This window comes from Nyctibius grandis, chromosome 4, assembly GCF_013368605.1.
Source record: "Nyctibius grandis isolate bNycGra1 chromosome 4, bNycGra1.pri, whole genome shotgun sequence".
In the NCBI taxonomy this organism is placed as follows: domain Eukaryota; kingdom Metazoa; phylum Chordata; class Aves; order Nyctibiiformes; family Nyctibiidae; genus Nyctibius; species Nyctibius grandis.
This window is the reverse complement of record NC_090661.1, coordinates 63677561-63696023: the sequence shown is the minus strand read 5'-3', so window position 1 is coordinate 63696023 and position 18463 is coordinate 63677561. Positions and strand designations below refer to the sequence as shown.

General features: G+C 43.5%; 1 protein-coding gene across 1 annotated transcript; it reads left to right on the top strand.

Moving 5' to 3' along the window:
- Positions 1–430: 430 nt before the first annotated feature.
- TMEM179 (transmembrane protein 179) lies at positions 431–9403 on the top strand. The gene is made up of 4 exons (XM_068399971.1): positions 431–732; positions 4523–4660; positions 6175–6253; positions 9224–9403. The coding sequence occupies exons 1-4, from the start codon at positions 431–433 to the stop codon at positions 9401–9403; spliced, it is 699 nt and encodes a 232-aa protein (XP_068256072.1).
- The last annotated feature ends 9060 nt before the right edge of the window (positions 9404–18463 follow it).

Genomic DNA, 18463 nt, shown 5'->3' with positions numbered 1-18463 from the left:
GTACCCAGCCCTGCTGCAGAGGCACAGACTGATTTAACTCCCTGGGCGCCAGGGTATATCAGGGGCCAGATTTTCCTGAAGAAGAAGGATCCCCCACAACAGCTCTTCCTCTCTGCTTCCTCTGTAAGCCCTGAAGCCATCAGTAGGAGCAGCTCGGGCCACGGGAGGGGCAGCAGCCGTGTCTGGAGGAGGCATTGCATTGCATTGCATTGCACTGCGCATCCTTCCTCCCCACCCCCTACTTCTGCAGGCTTCTTCCCTTCATCCCTCCATCCTCCTCCTCCTCCTCCACCGCATCCTTCCCTCCTCCATCTCTCCCTCCTACCCTCCTGCATCCCTCCCTCCTGCATCCCTCCCTCCTGCATCCCTGCCTCCCGCATCCCTCCCTCCCTCCATCCCTCCCTCCCTCTGCCTGCGCAGAGCCGCAGACATGGCGCTCAGCAATTTCCTCTTCGCTCAGTGCATCTGCTACTTCCTGGCCTTCCTCTTCAGCTTCATCGTGGTGGTGCCGCTCTCCGAGAATGGCAACGACTTCCACGGCCGGTGCCTGCTCTTCACCGAGGGCATGTGGCTCAACGCCAACCTGACGGTGGAGAGGCAGCGCTTCACCGTGCAGGAGTGGGGGCCCGAGGCCGCTTGCCGCTTCAGCATCTTCACCGGGCTCCTCTCCCTGCTGCTGGCCACAGTGCAGGCCTGGAGGACCCTCTTCTTCCTCTGCAAAGGGCACGAGGAGTAAGTACCCCTGGGGAGGGCAGGGGGTGCCCATCCCTCCCGCAGGCTGGGGCAAGTGGGAGCAGCCTGGGGGTGAAGCATGGGGCTTTGCACCATCCAGATCATCCTGCTCCCTAGAGGGGTTTGGGGTGAGGTGCTGTATCTCCTGCGTCTGTCTGCACACACACCACATACACCCCCACCTGTATCCAGGGCCCTCTCCAGAGGATGCTCCCCTGCAGGGGTTTGGGTTAGGGGGCCAGATTCACTGCTGTGTGCTCGCTGCCCTTTGGCAGTCTGGGAGAGGTGTCTGGCCTGTTCAGCTGTGGTGGGCATGGAGGGTGCTGTGCGCTGTGGGGTGATGCTCTGGTGGGCATGGAGGGTGCTGGGGGATGTGGGGCGATGCTGGGGTCTGGGGTTCACAGGTGCCCGTGGTCCCACTACACACCCCTGCAAAAGGGAGCCTTCCCAGGATGTACACCAGGTGCCTGAAAAACCTTGAAACAACATGGTTGTACATGGTGGGGCAGAAGGGAGCAGTTGGTGACCCCCCTCTATTTTTATCCTGCTTTTGTGGTGGACATGGCAACTATTGCAGGGAACAACTATTGCTTGGTTACAACACGAGAGCAGCACCGAACACTCCCTGCAGCAGCCGCAGGGCTGCACTGGCAGCTGGTTACTGCGCTCAGACAAACCAAGGGGCATCAAACCCCAGCAGGAATAGTGAGAGGCTTGGTGGTCCAGGCAGGAGCTCAGGACCACTGGTCTCCATGCTTGGCTCTCCAGTGACCTGTTCTGTCACCTTGGGTAGAGCCCCTGGCACAGGTTACCTAGCCTGTGGGTGCTACGGAGCCATGGCCCTCCAAGCATCCAGCTGCACAAAGATGGGAAGGTGGGAGCATGCACTGGTGGCTGCTCAGCCTAGGAAAGCCATTTTCCCAGGTTTAGCAACCATGCCAAGGGTAAATCATTCGTGTTCAGGTCTATTTGGATTGGAGGTTCCTTGAGTCAGTGCCTGTTATGCACATCTGAGCTTGTACAACACCCTGATGTTGGTAGTATCGGGGACAGGGTAGCCATGTTGTCTCTCTGGTTCTTTCTGACAACTCTCAAGCTGCCTAATACTAAAGCATGGTATAGCAAGTATAGATCAGAAACTTATTTCCATATTAAAACTCACCTTAAAAATCTAAATGTAACCGTGGACTAACCATATATTTAAATATATATATATATATATAACACCATAACATTTAATCATACATATAACCATACATTTAAATTCAGCTTCTTCAGGTGATCAGATACATACAGAGGATTAGTTGAATCTGGATGCTTTTTTCAGTTTGAAGTTCAGAACTAGTTAATTTTTGGAAGAAACCAACAGTAAAAACCTTGTAATAGCGAAATTTGGATCATATGTTTGGTCTGCTTCCAAATGTGGATATTTAGTTCAAAACTGTTGAGCAGGCCTTTGAAAATTATCCCTTTAGGATCACTGCTGCTGGGCCAGCTCTGGAGTAAGTTGACCTGAGGAAGTCAGGGTTAGCACCCTATTCATCCTAGCAAGGTGGCCAGTCTTCATGTGCAATGGCTTCGAATGCTTGCTGTCAGATAGTTAGGACTGCTAAAAATCCTCCTTTACAGAGTCTCAGTACCCCTTGCCTCTGGGACAGACAGAGCTCGAGTAGCCTGCAGGAGCAGGAAAAGCAAGTGCTGGCTGCCAGCCATGCTCTGGGCCTAGGACTATCCAGCTCAGCTGGAAGGTGGAGGTACAACTCAGATCCTTCACTACTAGGACTGCAAAGTGACTTCTACTTTGAGTGTAAGCATTTATCATTACAGGGTACCGACTCAATCTGGAATGCGTAGCTTGAAATTCTGATCTAAGCAAAAAAATAGGTGAGGTAGAGAGTCAAATTAGCACAGTTCTCTACCAGGATGCCCTGGCCTGAGGAACCTCCAGTACGTGGTGATTACAGTTTGCCTGATGCAAATCAAATAAAACTCCCAGCCTTGCTTTGTCAGTGGAAGGTCTGATTCTGGACCTTGACACCTCTTCTGTGTTTGAGGGTAGGAAGTAGAGGGAGGACTAGAGGTCCCAGACTGGCAATGATCCACTGAATGCTCCTGGGAACAGTTCCTTTTCTAGAGCTGTTACAAATTCTGGTGTCAACTCTGTTTTTATTCAGTGGACAGCTCAAGTCTTTTCTGCCTTTCAGGCCAGCACACCATGATAAGGTATACTCAGTGGGCATGGCTTTAGCAATGCTTGGAATGAAATTTAGGCTGAAATCAGGGCAGGGACAGTGAACATGCAAAACCATGGTGTTGCTTATACCAGCTCCTTCTGCTGTATGGGTGACCCCGGCACTCTACAGAGGTGAGCTGATCTAGTCCACTAAGTCCAGTGAAGCCAAAGGTAAGAGTAGGATTCATCTCAATGTTCATCTAGAAGTCAGCTGTCCTGGCATCCAGCTCCCACTACAGACTGTAAGGGTAATCCTGGAAGGTGATTTACTTAACTTCCTTTCTATCAGTGTTGGCATGGGATGATTGTCACTTTGGAGAGAGCCTAGACAGCCCCTCTAAAGCCATGTCAACCCAGAAACAAACATCCTAACCCCACTGGTAATTGTTTCCTCATCTAATTTTAAAGAAGTCCTCTTGAGGTCACAGATGTCTCACCAGTACAAATTAGGACTGACCAGCCCAGAACCTTCCTAGGATTCAAACACTGACTCAAAAAGCCTCTTGACTTTTAATTTAATGAGCCACCAGGGAAAAGAAATTACTGTTTTTTTTTTCTCTGGGACGAGTAGACTCCTTCTGTGCTCAGCATAATGAAAGGGGCACTGGTGGGAAATTTGTCATATTCATCCTTACCACCTAACCTGAATAGGATGACCTGCCTCCTGGAGTTGCCAGTCTTTATCCAACCTAGAATAGATGTTCAGTTTTTAGATAATGAGACTTCCTGAGTGCCACCTAGAGCAGTTTCAAGTAGTGAAGGACTTGGTCAGATGAATGAGAAAAGGATTATAGTTTTCACTAACCAGGATTAATGGGAAGAGTTAAGCAGCGAGGCTGGAAGATGAGTAGACAATTCCTTGGCCTTGTGGGACTACCCTAAGTATTCCACCCCCTGCCACGCCTAACACAGCGCGAGCCTAGGGCTGGCCCTGGTTGGGCAGACTTAACAGGGCTGAACTAAATTGGCATTCAGCTGGCAGAACTAACGGTACTGACACCAAAGCCAGAGAAGTCCCAGGAGAAGCTGGCCTGCTCTGCAAACTGCCCATCAAACTGAGATTTGTGTCCTATGATGGCAGTACTTTGTGTTACATTGCTTAAAATGATAATAGCTATCAGTACTGTGTTGTTTTATTTTTAGTTTCCCTCTCCTAGGCAATTTTTGTTCCAATTATCACTTTAGTCATGAAATAATTTTAGCTCCAGTTACTATATAATTTGAGCTAATGACATTTATTTTAACAATGGTGATTTTCATCATTACAGCTAATGAAAGCCACGCTGTATATGAACAACCGCCACTTAGTACTTATGATTTAAAGTCCCATCCTCTTATGGTGAAAAAAAAATCAAAAGCAAAAGCTCTTACAAATGAAGATAATGTGACTCAAAATCATAATCCATAGTTTTTCAATGTATTAGGTGTTCTTAATTAAAGCAGATGTATTTCAAATGGAAACTGATATCTTTGTGCCCAGTGTATGCTGCTTAGCGAGACTGCTGATGTTGTGTTTCAGCTGTTTATGAGTTACATTTTTCTTCCCTTTTATTGCAGCTCTTTCTTTTATGCCTTCCTGAATCTGCTGATCAGCGCCTTTGTGGTGTTTATCACATTTATTGCTAGCACTATAGTGAGTGTAGGATTTAACATGTGGTGTGATGCAATTACTGAAAAAGGAACCATGCCAAATAGGTTAGTATTGAAGAATACATTTTCTTCCTTTTTTTTTCCATATATGCACAAATGAACAGTGGTGTTACAAACTGTGGTTATTACATGCAAGGTGTGCAAGGGGGAGAAGGTGTCTGTGATGTGGAAATCCAGATTTTTTTCATCTGGAACAAAAAAGCAAACTAAACTTTTTTTGCATTTAGTTCCCCACAAAGAAAAGTACAGTTTCCATGGTGTTTTGTTTTGTGGTCTTTTAAGAGTCATGATTATATGCAAAAGAAATTCATTAGTTTAAAAATTTTCATTTCCAAAGGAGAGCTAGATTCAGAAATGCTGTAAGAATAGTGGGAATGCAGTCTTGTGAGCAGGTCAGGGGACTGGGAGTCAGGGCTCCTGGCTTGCTGTCCTGTCTCTGCCGCCAACCCACTGTGTGACAGTGGGCAAGTCACTCATCCTGCCTGTGCCACAATGCACCATCATCCAAAAATTGGTATAAAAATGCTGGCCTCATAGAGGTGCTGTGTTTGCCCTGAGAGCCAAAGAATGGAAAGGACTTTGTAAGTGCAAAGTCATGTTCTTACAGTGCACAAAATGTACAGATCCTAAAATGGTCTACTGTATCCCATGATGCTTATGCTCCTTATAGGAAACACGATAAATTGAGGTAGATATTTTCCTATCAAACAAATAACAATGAAGAGAGAGGAAAAGGTGACATTTTATGTCATATGATATTGAATAAAAGTACTATTTAAAGCATACATTTATGTTGCACATTGTCATATGTTGTAAAATGCCATAGTAAATATTCTGTTTAGGGCTGCAACGATTAATCGAATTATTCGAATATTCGGTTAAAAGTTCTATTACAAAAAACGCCTAATCGAATATTTGGATAAGAACCCAAGATGACCGACAGCACTGAAAAGGAGAGAGAACAGGCTGCAGAAATCAAGCAAGAGATAGAAAGACAACCTCAAAATCATGGGATTTTTTTCACACCAGTAAAAGTCCAAGTTAGGCAGCCTCTATCTTACCATCAGAGTATCGTCTCCTTGCTGGAGCATCTGAAACAAAAACACCCACACAATCCCTTCTTCTGAGGCTTTTCCTGATGAAGTCAAAAGGTAATGGGGGCTCATACACTTTGTTTCATTGAGGGGTGAAGCGCCAACCTGGGGTAATGCCAGATGTGTATATGTGGGAGGCTCAGGGGTAGCAGGAGAAGAGGGTTTTAAGTATACTCTTTTCATAACAACTATTACAGTTCCACTTATGGAAGATTGGTACTATCACTTACATAATTATACATTTTTTTTTTAAAGAAAATATTAATTATGTGTTGCTTTTAGCCTAGTTTAGAGAAGATTGGCAAGCAGCCTGGTTACTGCAACAAGTTAAATATCTTTTGATAGAACATGCCATTGTGGCTGTTTGAAACACATTTAAGATATTGCTTCATTTTATGTTTGGTTTGCCTGTTTGGAATCTCTGAATAATTTTCTTTTTTCCCTCCAAATGCCTTCCATGGGTAGCTGTGAAGAGTTACAGGATATAGATCTTGAACTGAACTTAGAAAACTCTGCTTTCTATGACCAGTTTGCTATTGCACAGGTAGGTTGCACTAGGTCACGGTTCTATTCCAGTTCATTTACCATTTGCTTCTTGATCTGGGATTGCTGGAGCTGAACTACCACCCTCTGAAATCAATGTGAATGTTTCCACTGACTTCAGCAAGTGCTGAATCAGGATAATAGTGATGGGCACATTTGCATTTTAAATTAAGAACAGATAGCTTTGAATGTGGACATGTCAAAATCTGACTCTGCCACTGATCTTGTTACTCACGATGGAAAATGTATCGTTACTCCAAAAGATGAGCTCTGGAAAGGTTGCAACACCCTGGTGTCATGGAGCTCTTCATTGCTGTTCAGAATAATGTCTGACCTACAACAGATCAAGGAGATATTAGCTTTGCCTTCCATGAGTTTGTCTGAGATCACCTAGGCTCATATAAATACCAGACCATTGCAAATAATTACTGTCATTTCGATAGGGCTGTTTTCTGATGGATCTTTGAGAACTAGACCTCTAAGGCTGTCAGAACTTTCTGTTGAATATGGTAGCTTTAAGTCAACACTATAAGTTAGTGAACACTGGGACTTGAGCACTTGTACATGTGAGCACACACCAGTTCTGCAAGGAGGATAGCCTGATCCATGCAGGACTGCACCCATATGCATGCTTCTTATGTTGTCCCGCATGGGAAGAGGCACTAGCTTGCCTGGGACACTCTGTGAAGGTAACTGTGCCTCTAGGACACAAGCTGGTTTTGTGTCTTTGTTGCCAGCACTGGCACCCAGACACCCAGCTCAGACATACCTGCATGTAGGATAGAAATATATCATAAAACTAACCCCTTTATGTCATGCTAGCCCAAGGCCAGGCTGTATTTTGTGGCAGAATTTACCATTAACTCCTAATCTGCCAGGTAGTGAGACGGTAGCAGAAGTAAACCTGATACCTGTCTATCGCTTTGAGTTCATGGGAACTAAATGTCCATGTCCACCCTGTGATTTCAGGATGGACAGTTTGTTATCTATATGCAGGAGAAGAGATTTCTCCAACAGGGAGCCATGCCTAAAAAGTCAAGGTCCATGCACCTAGAACTTCAGTTGAAGGAGAGTTAACACATCACAGCGTAGAAAGATCAGTCCAAGCAGTTAGATGCAGCTCCCCACACTGATCCACATCCCTCCAGGTGTTCCTGGATAGAGCTAGCCTGCAAGGTGCAGCCTCCAAGCTCTGAAAACACCCAGGTATGAGGAACCTGGGAGCGTTACAACTCCAGGGAAACACCATTTGTCTTCAAAAGCTGAACCTGGTAGTGTTAAAATGAATCCCAATTGTGACCGTTTGAAGAAAGGACTAAACAGGGAACAAAATCCTGCATCATTGTCTTCTGATATCTTGGGAGTGGTAATAAGAGTTGGAGGAAGGCACGAGAATGGGTCTGTCTATGGAAGGCAAATAAGCTTCTTTGAAGCAATAGAAAGAAAAACCCAAGAATAGACTAGACTTACTGGCTAAAGCAAATGTTTCCTTATAAGTGCAATAACTTCCTACAGTAGGTTTTTCCTTAGAAGCAGTGGTCTGAATGGAGATATCAAGACTGCTGACAATTTAAGAATCACAAATACGGACTCTGGATAAAATCTAGAAGGGACGAACAGGCAGCTTAATTAAAGTTTTGGATATTTGGCACATGTACCTGTGCATGTACAAACACACAGACATATGTACACAGATCCTGTCTCTGTCTACTTTCCTCCATTCAGAATGACTCTGGGAATTTCACCGAATTTGGCTAAATCCATGTAGATTCTTTCATATTAAATATACGGGGAAGACCACAGCAGTAGCAGATATTCGAATGCCTTTAAGATAATATTTCATTAATGAAGTGGTGCTTCAGAAATGAATGCAAAGCTTCCACTTCTTTATATATGGTCATATAAGGCCAAATTAATATCTCTGTTTCCAAGTTTTGTGGAATAATTCAAAAATATTCCTTACTGGTGAACTGAGGTAATTGTAAGTATGGGCAGAAATACTTAAGAGAATTTCCAAAGTGCATAAGATATATAGGAACATAAACTCCCTTTAAAAAACAGTAGTCCTTTCTATCTAAATGGGCTATTAAACAGCTGTATTACTGTCTGGAAGTGTTTAAGTTGTTATATTTTTTTAATTAAAAAGGCAATATGTCAAAACTGGAATACAGAGATTCAATTCATGTGTCTTTGCTAAAGGCATCATAGAGTTAAAACGGAATTTCTGCCAGAAAGCCTTACTACACATGAGCCTCCTCTGAGATGGGGAGGCCAACATTCAAGTACCTGTATGAATCAAAGTGTAATTATTTCTATGAAGTTAAGCAAAAGAGACTGACAAGTTAGTGATGGAACCTATTGTGGATATGAGGCTTTAAGCCCAGGTATCTCATGCCAGGTATAAATGAGCCACCAGGAACTAGGAGGGATTGGAGTGGACTTCTCTTGCTGTCTGAGTTCATGCGAATGTGAACTAGTTACCCCACAGTGTAACGATTCAATTGGTAAGTTTTTCTCAGCAATATCTTGAACCAAAATACCTTAAAATTTATACTCCTCCAGGGGTAGTGGGAGACACAAAGGACTTGGGAATAAAGTTTTGGAAAATGTCTTAAAACATATTGCAGTTCTAAAGTAACAAAAGTGAAATAATCCCAAGAATTATGGCCCAGACAGAATGTCAGATATGTGAAGTTCAACGGATGCACCTGGATTATACAGATTTCTTTTTTTTCATTATTGTACTTAGTGCATTTTTGCTTCATTTTTTTTCTAGTACATAAAGAGTTTTTCCTTTTGAGCTAGGAATAACTTGAGACAATTGAGGAACAGTGGGGCCAGGACTTACTGGGTGTGACTTGGAGTGACTTCATGGGTTTTGGCCCAGCTGAGATTTTGATATTCACCTGGACAGTTGACTTTGTTTTTACAATACAGTGCTGACCTCCTTATCATTTCTTTTCTTCTCTAGTTTGGTCTCTGGGCTGCCTGGCTGACTTGGCTGGGAATTACCATTCTGGCTTTCCTGAAGGTTTATCACAACTACAGACAGGAGGACCTGCTAGATAGCCTGATCCATGAGAAGGAGCTGTTGCTAGGAAGATCCTCTTCACGAACCTCTTTGCAAGATGAGAAAAGTGGCATGATCTAAAGTGTAAGCAAATTTCCAGGACAGGATCTAGATTTTATTATTCAGTAGTGTGAGCTGAAGTTGAGTCAGGGTATTGAGTGTGTGAGATCTTTTCTTTCCTGAAAGATGTATTTGTGAATCATCCACTTCTTCCACGAGTAACTGGCAGAAATACTTGTATTAGTATACAGAGAATGAATGGGCCCATGTGCCATTAGCACAGTAAACTTTCTGTCCTGTGCAGGCACAATCTATAACCTGCTCTTGCTAGCAGAGCTCCTACATGCTATCACTGCCTTTCAGGAAGGGCTAATTGTTGGGGACTGTGCTGGCAAGACCAGGCTACAGAGTCTAGGCTACTACTTCAAACTATTCTGCAACAACAGTTGTAACTGGGGTTGTGTCCCATCCCTCTTCTCTCCCTCTCCTCCCTTTTACCAGTAAAACTGCCCCTGTTCTCACTTTATTGTGAGCAATTGCAGCTCTGGTCTAGGTACAGACTCTTGCTGTCTCTGCTTTTGCTATGTGTGGACACAGTGCTGACTAACCTGTTGCTCCTGCTCTGATTTTGAGTTGATTTAGAACATAGGGACTTGTGTTCCAGACTTGATGTTTAATATTGGACAGTGTTAATGAATGTCATGAAGCCACTATATTGTTACAGTATCTGTCAAAAACTGTGTATCATTTGGAAGGATGGTGGAGAATTTTTTGTGGTTTTGTTTCTTCTTAGATTTTGGCATGACCAACATTTATTATGACTCCTGAAGTGTGGTGTAGTTAGTACTTGCTGAAGCTTGCATACTGAGAAATTAGGCTGGGTAGTAGTAACGCTTGTGCGTTTATAAATGTAACTAATTTGGTCCCTAATGTTGTATGCTAATCAGTTTTGAGCATTAGAATTTACTTGTGATATTTATTTCATATAGGACATGCAAAATCACCGTAAACATTTGCATTGTATGTATCTCTATAACCATAGCAAGGAGCTCAAACAGGTGAGTTATTTTACAGGTAGTTCAAGTGTTGAATGGTTCTGTTTTCCCCACTCATGTGCAGGAGTTCCAGGACTGATGAATTTTGCTGTGAAAAGGGAGAACTGTTATTTTCACAAAGCTCACTAGTGACTTTGTTGTTGCGTTCAGTTTTGCTTGGCCACTGCTTTAACAAATAAGGTGGGTGGTTGAGATGAGAAGTAGATCCAATTATTAAGAAGAGTCATTCCGATGAGTGTGGGATTTTCATGGCAAAGCAGTAAAGTCATACTACAATTAGGCAGCTATCCCTGGGTACACGTTACACGGAAGACCCTGATTCAGCAGCAAACTTAAGCAAGCAGTTAAGTTCAGGTTGAAGAAGAATTTTTGTGAGTACACAGACACTGCCTGTGGCAGCTGTTTTTGAGCTGAGACTCAAATTGTTGCAACACAAGTGCAAACCATGCATATCTATATTGCCTGGTAAATAAGAAGGTTGGGGAGGGAAGACAAGAGGCTTCTACCCCATCAGAGCTCAAATCTGGGGCTAGCACAACCATGTAGATTTACTGTTGTCTTCCAGGGAATATCTGGTGCTTGAAGTTAAGTACCTGCTTAAGCATTTGGTTGAAACAGAATTTGAAGTCATAACAAATCTCTGAATTTGTAAGCATTTAGGACAAAATCTAATGTCACTTTTAACAGCCAAATTGTTCTCATAGGTTTAGGGAAAAGACCCTCCATGGGCTGTAAGCAGTAAGCTGGTCCTGTGAATATTGCTTATAGCCACAGCTGGTCACGGCTATCTGCAGAAATATTGTTTTTCAGCATGATTTCTGCCCACAGGAGAATGCAATTCCTTTCAAAGATTTACAGCAGTGGCTTTTTTTGTAGTTGTCAATTGACATCAGAGGAGAAGTTCCTGAAGAGGGAATCAGAGATCACATTAGTTAATACTAATCTAAAATTTAGAGAGCAGGACTGTTGGAGTGCCATTTGCCAGGGCATGACCTTCTCCTTCTTACCCTGAAGAAGGTTTTAGGTCCTGAAAGTTAGCCCACTTCCTATGTTTCCCCAGTTGTTTCTCCAACTGTAAAATACACTACTTCTCCTTCCAGTCTCACTTTGAATTTAAGATTCAGCAGTGATGTCTCTTCCCACAAATTACTTCAGTGCATGCCTTACTCCTCAACATGGAACCATGCTGCTGTTTTGTATAATATATTTTATGCATGTGCCAAATCAGGCTTAGGTTGAAGTAAGATGTGGGTTGGGACCACCACTCTTGGTCTTGCCGGGGGGTTTGAAGAACCAAGAGTCAGAAAATAGCAAGTGTCTTCTCATCCTTGCTCCAAGATACCGGGGCTCAAGCCTTGTCTTTGGCTCTGAGGAGGAAGAAAATGCTGCTTATTGGTGAAGTTGTCCAGAGCTAATGCTCTCTTCTACCTCTCTTTTATCCTGTCTTGGGGTCTTTTCCTCCTTTCCACTTCCAAGAGAAGCAGCAAACACTGGTCCTAGGGTTTCTACTCTTGTTGAGTTTTGTGGTTAGCATTTTCACTAGCGTTTGTCACCCTGACACTATCTATCTTCATTGTTCTGCAGCTTGATAGGCAAAATGTAGTATCTTTAAAGCACCTGGGGCAGGCAGGATCCCATCTCAAAGTAAAAGTCAATAGGAACAAAATACTTCAGCCTTTGGAAAGTCCAGCCCAACACAAGTACATGTACAGACTCACCTGTTTAATTAGAGAGGCTAAGCTTTGGTGCCAAAATTATTTACCTGCATGAATTCTTCTAGCTCCAGTTGCATTTCAGTGCCTATGAACATAAGCATCTGGGCTGTTGGAGTTGACATGTAAACTGAAAACAGGCTGTCTTCATTTAGCCTGCACCTGGGGCTAAACAATAGCAGTTTTTCTCTCACCCAATGTCCCTTCCCCAATTGAGGAAGGAAATTGGGAAAAAGAGAGAGACTGATGGGTTAAAATTAAACAGATTTAATAAAGAAACAAATATAAATGCTAACACAGAACACACAAAAGTATACTTAGCTACAGGGTTGCAGGAGGTTGTCCAAGAATGGCAGCCATCAGCAACAAGAAAAAAGGGAGACCAAAAGAGAGGAGAGCAAAACCAGCTTCCCCTCTCCCCCCCAAGCCCTCCCTTTTATAGTGAACTTGATCGTTAATGATATAGAACCCACCTGTAGGCCAGCCTGGGTCAGTTGCCCTGGATTTAGCTGCTAATGGCCCTGATCACCATGGCTGGCCACAAACTGAAACAAAATCCCAATGAAACCAGGACAGAGGCTGAGGCTCTTGAGTCCCACATACATTCCACTCTCTTTTCACCAGCTATCCCCACTTGACCAGGTGGCGTGAGGCTGACACCCAGCTTGCAAACATCAATGACTCTTAAAAGCAAAGCTAGTTTTGAAGGAAGCCCCTGGGCAGGTGAAAAGGCAGAGTGCGTAGTGAGAAGCACTCTGGCTGACTTGAGGGGAGGAAGGATATCATGCAACACCCAGTTATTGGACCTGGTTTGGCTCTTTTTGTTTGCATTTTGCTTTCTACAACCTCTTCTAAAGCTTGGACACTCAAGCCAACCTGGTGATGCCAGGCTGAAAATGTGTTAGAATAGCAGCATTATTTGTACACACATAGATATATACATACTTATATATCTGTGCTCTCTCTCACATGTCTCTCTTTTGTACACTTCTGACCTCTGCTTTTAGTCATCTGTTGCCACCCAGCACAGAGTGTGGCTGCAGCAGGAGTTTCTCTGAGTCAAATGTTGCAGTTCTGCGATATTTCAATGCCGCCTTTAATTTGCCATATCCAAAAGCAGGTCTCTGGGAATGCTCTAGCAAGCGGTGTATTCAGAGAACTAGAACCCTGTGTGATATTTATACTGGTGTTTATTTGTTGTCACATGGTGGAAGGGCAAAAATCTCTGGGACTTTTGCCCATGCTGCCCACTGCAAAGCTGTAAGCCATTCTGGTGAAGAATGTGGGATGCAGTTGTGTAGTCACTGTGTTCCCTGTGATGTTAAAACCACAGTCAAATGGTCTTTGTTTTGGCCTGTGAAAATTCCTAGTAACGCAGGGAGAACCTTGCTTAGTTAAATGCAACTGGAGACTGTGTTCCGAGGCACCGGGGTTTTGCCACAGAATTATTCTGTTGTATCGAATATATTCCCCATGTCCTGGCTACCATCTGTGGTTAATTTCTCTGCCAATTCCCTACCAGCAGTCCACATTGGGTTAGAAAAATCTGAGCTAACAAGTGCCGTCTAAGCTTTTAGGTCACTGCTGTTTGTTATTATTTTTATAAGGAGAAACAATTGAAGTCATTTTTTGGAACAGAATTTCCTCATGACGGCACAAATGCTCAGAACTCCTTATCCCACTGATTCATGAGGCATCTTTCAGCTTTGGAATTTCAACAGGATTTGCAAAAACAAGAGCATGATGATTTACTTTAAAAACTGAAGGACACATGCGTGCTATGGCAATGTTTCTATGGTCCCTTAGAAAACTGGTTGTTATAATAACCAGTGATGGATGCTTGAGTACACAGACCTTGTCATGAAAGCATTCAGTGTCAGGGAGGTGGTGTATGTGTGTATGTACAATGTACACAGATATATGCCAGAAATAATTTCACTGCTCTTCTGTGATACGGCAGCTTAGACTGGAGTAGTTGTTAGGTTGTCTTAACTTTCTACACTGCCTTTTTCTCACTTAGTATTAGGACCTGTGCAATGATACATAGGTTATGATACTCAGAGGTGGATGTGGGTGTGATGTGAGTGGAGCAGGGAAGCACTGGCCAGTGCATAACCTCCGATGGGCTGAGATGGGTTTCTAAAGTGGGTTTGCAAACGTTTTAACTCCTCCCCTCCCTCTGGGTAATGTCCTGATATTAGCCTGTATTAGTCCTATTAGGAACAGAGAGTCACATTTCCTTTCAAGCCCTTCCCTCACCAACATGAAACACTGTTGATTTAACCTATGTAGTATTCAGGATGGAAACAGAGCTGCAAGGAAAGACGAGCACACACTTTACGGTTATATTGCGTGAGCAAGGGTTACTTTTCCCCTGATTGAGGAGTTCTGCACCATGGACTGCGAAATGACTAGTGACCCTGGCATGAACATAGTCCTGTTATTAATTTATTTAAAATACAGACTTGCAGGCGACAACCAGAACATATTTTGATAGGAGCGTCAATCCTTTGGTTGCCAAACCATACTCTTCTGCAACACAGTACAATATTGTGGCTCAAAAAAGCCAGCATGTCTTTTTTTTTGTAAACAGTCATTTATTTGCTGTTAGAAAAGATAAGATGGCAATGGGGAAAAAAGATGTATTTATAACAACAAGTTAGTTATTTAGTAGAGGGAGTTTAGATGGGAGAATTCATTTGAAAACTTGATTATTGTCCTAATGGTTGAAGAAACTCAAGCAGATCTTTGGTCTAGCAAGTTAGCGTGTCATTCTCGAGGGACAGAAGGGCTAAGGTGATTTATGGTGTCTGAGAATCTAACCAATCTAACCCTCTGTATTTAAAGTAACCTGAAAACTCGCCTTAAGAAAACGTGTGCACTTGCTCTGTTTCTTCTAAATCCCCAGTGTAAGTAGTGGGTTAGAATGCCCTAGGCTGTGTTATTCTCTGAAATGAAGGGCTAGACTGGACAAACTGATTCCTGGTTTGAGGGCTTTGGGTTTTCTTGGTGCAATGGCTGTTGCATGTGAAATGCCTGACTGGTTGAGAGAGGACACTCAGGGTTCCCGTGGACACCTGAAGGCTCTCATCAGTGAGATACAAAGCCATGCTTCACCTTCATTTCACAGAATCACAGAACACAGAACATTAGGGATTGGAAGGGACCTCGAAAGATCATCTAGTCCAATCCCCCTGCCGGAGCAGGATTGCCTAGACCATATCACACAGGAATGCGTCCAGGCGGGTTTTGAATGCCTCCAGAGAAGGAGACTCCACAGCCTCTCTGGGCAGCCTGTTCCAGTGTTCGGTCACCCTCACCGTAAAGAAGTTTTTCCTCATATTTATGTGGAACCTCCTGTGTTCCAGCTTGCACCCATTGCCCCTTGTCCTGTCAAGGGATGTCACTGAGAAGAGTCTGGCTCCATCCTCATGACACTTGCCCTTTACATATTTAGAAACATTAATGAGGTCACCCCTCAGTCTCCTCTTCTCTAAGCTAAAGAGACCCAGCTCCTTCAGCCTCTCCTCATAAGGGAGGTGTTCCACTCCCTTAATCATCTTCGTGGCTCTGCGCTGGACTCTCTCTAGCAGTTCCCTGTCCTTCTTGAACTGAGGGGCCCAGAACTGGACACAATATTCCAGATGCGGCCTCACCAGGGCAAAGTAGAGGGGGAGGAGAACCTCTCTTGACCTGCTAACCACACCCCTTCTAATACACCCCAGGATGCCATTGGCCTTCTTGGCCACAAGGGCACACTGCTGGCCACCTGCTGTGGTCATCCTGCTGTCCACTAGGACCCCCAGGTCCCTTTCCCCTACGCTGCTCTCCAACAGGTCTGTCCCCAACTTGTACTGGTACATGGGGTTGTTCTTGCCCAGATGCAGGACTCTACACTTGCCCTTGTTATATTTCATTAAATTTCTCCCCGCCCAACTCTCCAGCCTGTCTAGGTCTCTCTGAATGGCTGCGCAGCCTTCCGGTGCGTCAGCCACTCCTCCCAGTTTTGTCCTCCAGAATCTTTTAGTCTTGGTTGCCTATTGGTCCAATCTCAATTGTTCACACCTCGTGCAGCTTAGCCCTTAAGTTGATGGTTGGACACCACCTCCTGAGAAATGGGGGATGTACACAGGAGTTTTTTCAGGCCAATCTGGGTGCAGAACGTGGGGTCACCTTGCCAGGGAAGTGTGAGACACAGGCCGTTGTATAGGCTTTATCCTGGAAACAGGGATTCTGCACAACCCCAAATCACACATTGATCTATGTGACGGGTCTCAGAAAATGCAATATCAAATCTGCAAATTCAGAATGGATGCCACCAGCAAAATGTTCAGTGAAGGAAAGCACATGCAAACCTGGTGTTTGGGTGAATGTAGCTTTTATCATCTCCCTTCTCCAAAGCCTCCCACCTCAAACATATTGCATGTAAAATCACTTCTACTATTTAAATGATAAATTTGACAAAAATCCAGACAGTCATTCATTCTGGCAAAATTTACAGTATTCTGTGACAAACCAATCTGGATTTTGGCAAACTTTTGTCTTTTCTTCTAAATCAATGTCCTGGGTGTGAACATCCTTTAGGTGATGGGAATCCTGCCTGTATCCAGATCCTAAATTTGTGTTTCAGACCATTTCCTTTGCTGATTGAAATAGCCCTTTTTTATCTCATTGGAATGTTTGCTTTGGAGACCACAAATGTCCTTTCCTTATGCTTAGGTGATCTGGAAAGAGAGGCAGGTTTTGCCTGTCTAGTTTCCACACCTGCATGCAGTGAGAAAACGCTCATATAGGTCCCTGAGCACTGAAATTGTTTTTGGATTATTTCTGTTTGTGGTCCTAATGCCTTGAGGTGCATGTTTCTATTTTTGTCCTCCATAAGAAAGTGGAAACTTAACCTGAGCTGTATTCTAATATGCACAAAATACACACGTAGAAGATTTTTAACATCTTTTTGAAGTGGCAAAATTCTACCCTATGAATCTAACAACTGCATAGAAGACATCACTTTGATGTGCTCCTGACATAGAAGGGAAAAACACAACTGCACTCTCTCAGAAAACTTGGCGTTTGTTTCTGCGAGGTTAGACAACAATTTACTTAATATATAGCAAATACTGCTTATTTCAGTGCAAGCATGTAATTGATAGCATCTTTCCATTCTGATGTTGGGAAGATTATTTACATAGCAATGCTTTCTCTTTAGTTTCTTTTGTCCATGCCAAAGAGTGTAATTGAATCGATATTGCAAACACAGATTAACATGAATGTATTCACCTGAGTGCTTAAACTTTTCTACCTCTCATAGCTGATATAACTGCTTGAAACATTATTGCACACAATAGTCAAAAGAACTGAATCCATGTGAGAGTCCAAATCCTATTTTCATAGATGGCTAAAGGATTTAGGATTTACCTCATATTAGCTTTCCATCAGATCCTTATTCCTAAAAAATGGGCATAGGCACACAAGAAGGGCTGTGTGAATAACTGTTTTGATTAGTCAAATAATGGTTTTATTTTGTTTTGGTTCTTTTTTCTTTTTTTTTTTTCTCACCAAAACAAAAATCCAGCAACTGTGATTTGTGAGACATGGAAGGTTATATGTTACCTGAGAAGTTCCATTACACAGGGGCGGCAAAAAGCGATGAGCTATTCATTAAAATGCTTGTAATGGTCCTTCCCCAGCCCTCCCCACAGGCAGGAAACTGAGAGGCACAGGTTTAACCTCCCCCTCTGACTTGGGAGATGCAAACCTCCATGTACATGGCAAGTACTGCCACCATAGTGTTATCCTGGATGCCCCCCAAATCCTCCTGTTGGAGCTTTTCTACTTGGCTTGAAATTCCCGAATAGCAAGGTCTTAGCCTGGTGGTTCTGGTGTTCATCAAGGAGATAAAGTACTTGGCAGCAAGAGCTGCTTACAGAAATAGCTTGAATTATTTGTATGTGGTGGAAACTGAATTTGAGAAGTTTTTCTTCCCCCTTTCCGCTTGACTATGTTGTAAAGTGAGGGTTGAGACAACCTGCCAGATGGGAACGAAGATTCATTGTTACTGTTGATGTCCTGGGTGATTTCTCACACAAGTGAGTAAACAGTCCTGTGACAAAACTACTCTTTATCTCCTCCTTATTTTCCCCTCGTTTCCCCCCAGATTTGGGCAAGTTTGACTCCAGTTTGTATACAGGTTCTGAAGAGTATTTACGAATGTGAGAAAAATAGCAGCTCCTATGGCAAACTTTACCTTTTGTTAAAAAATGAGAAAAAGTGTCTCAGATTTGCCCTGTTCTCACTTGGGGTCTCTGAGGTATGACGCCAAACTCTTCCCTTTACATAAGCCAGGCCTGATTTGGGTGACATGTTGTTCTAAGAGG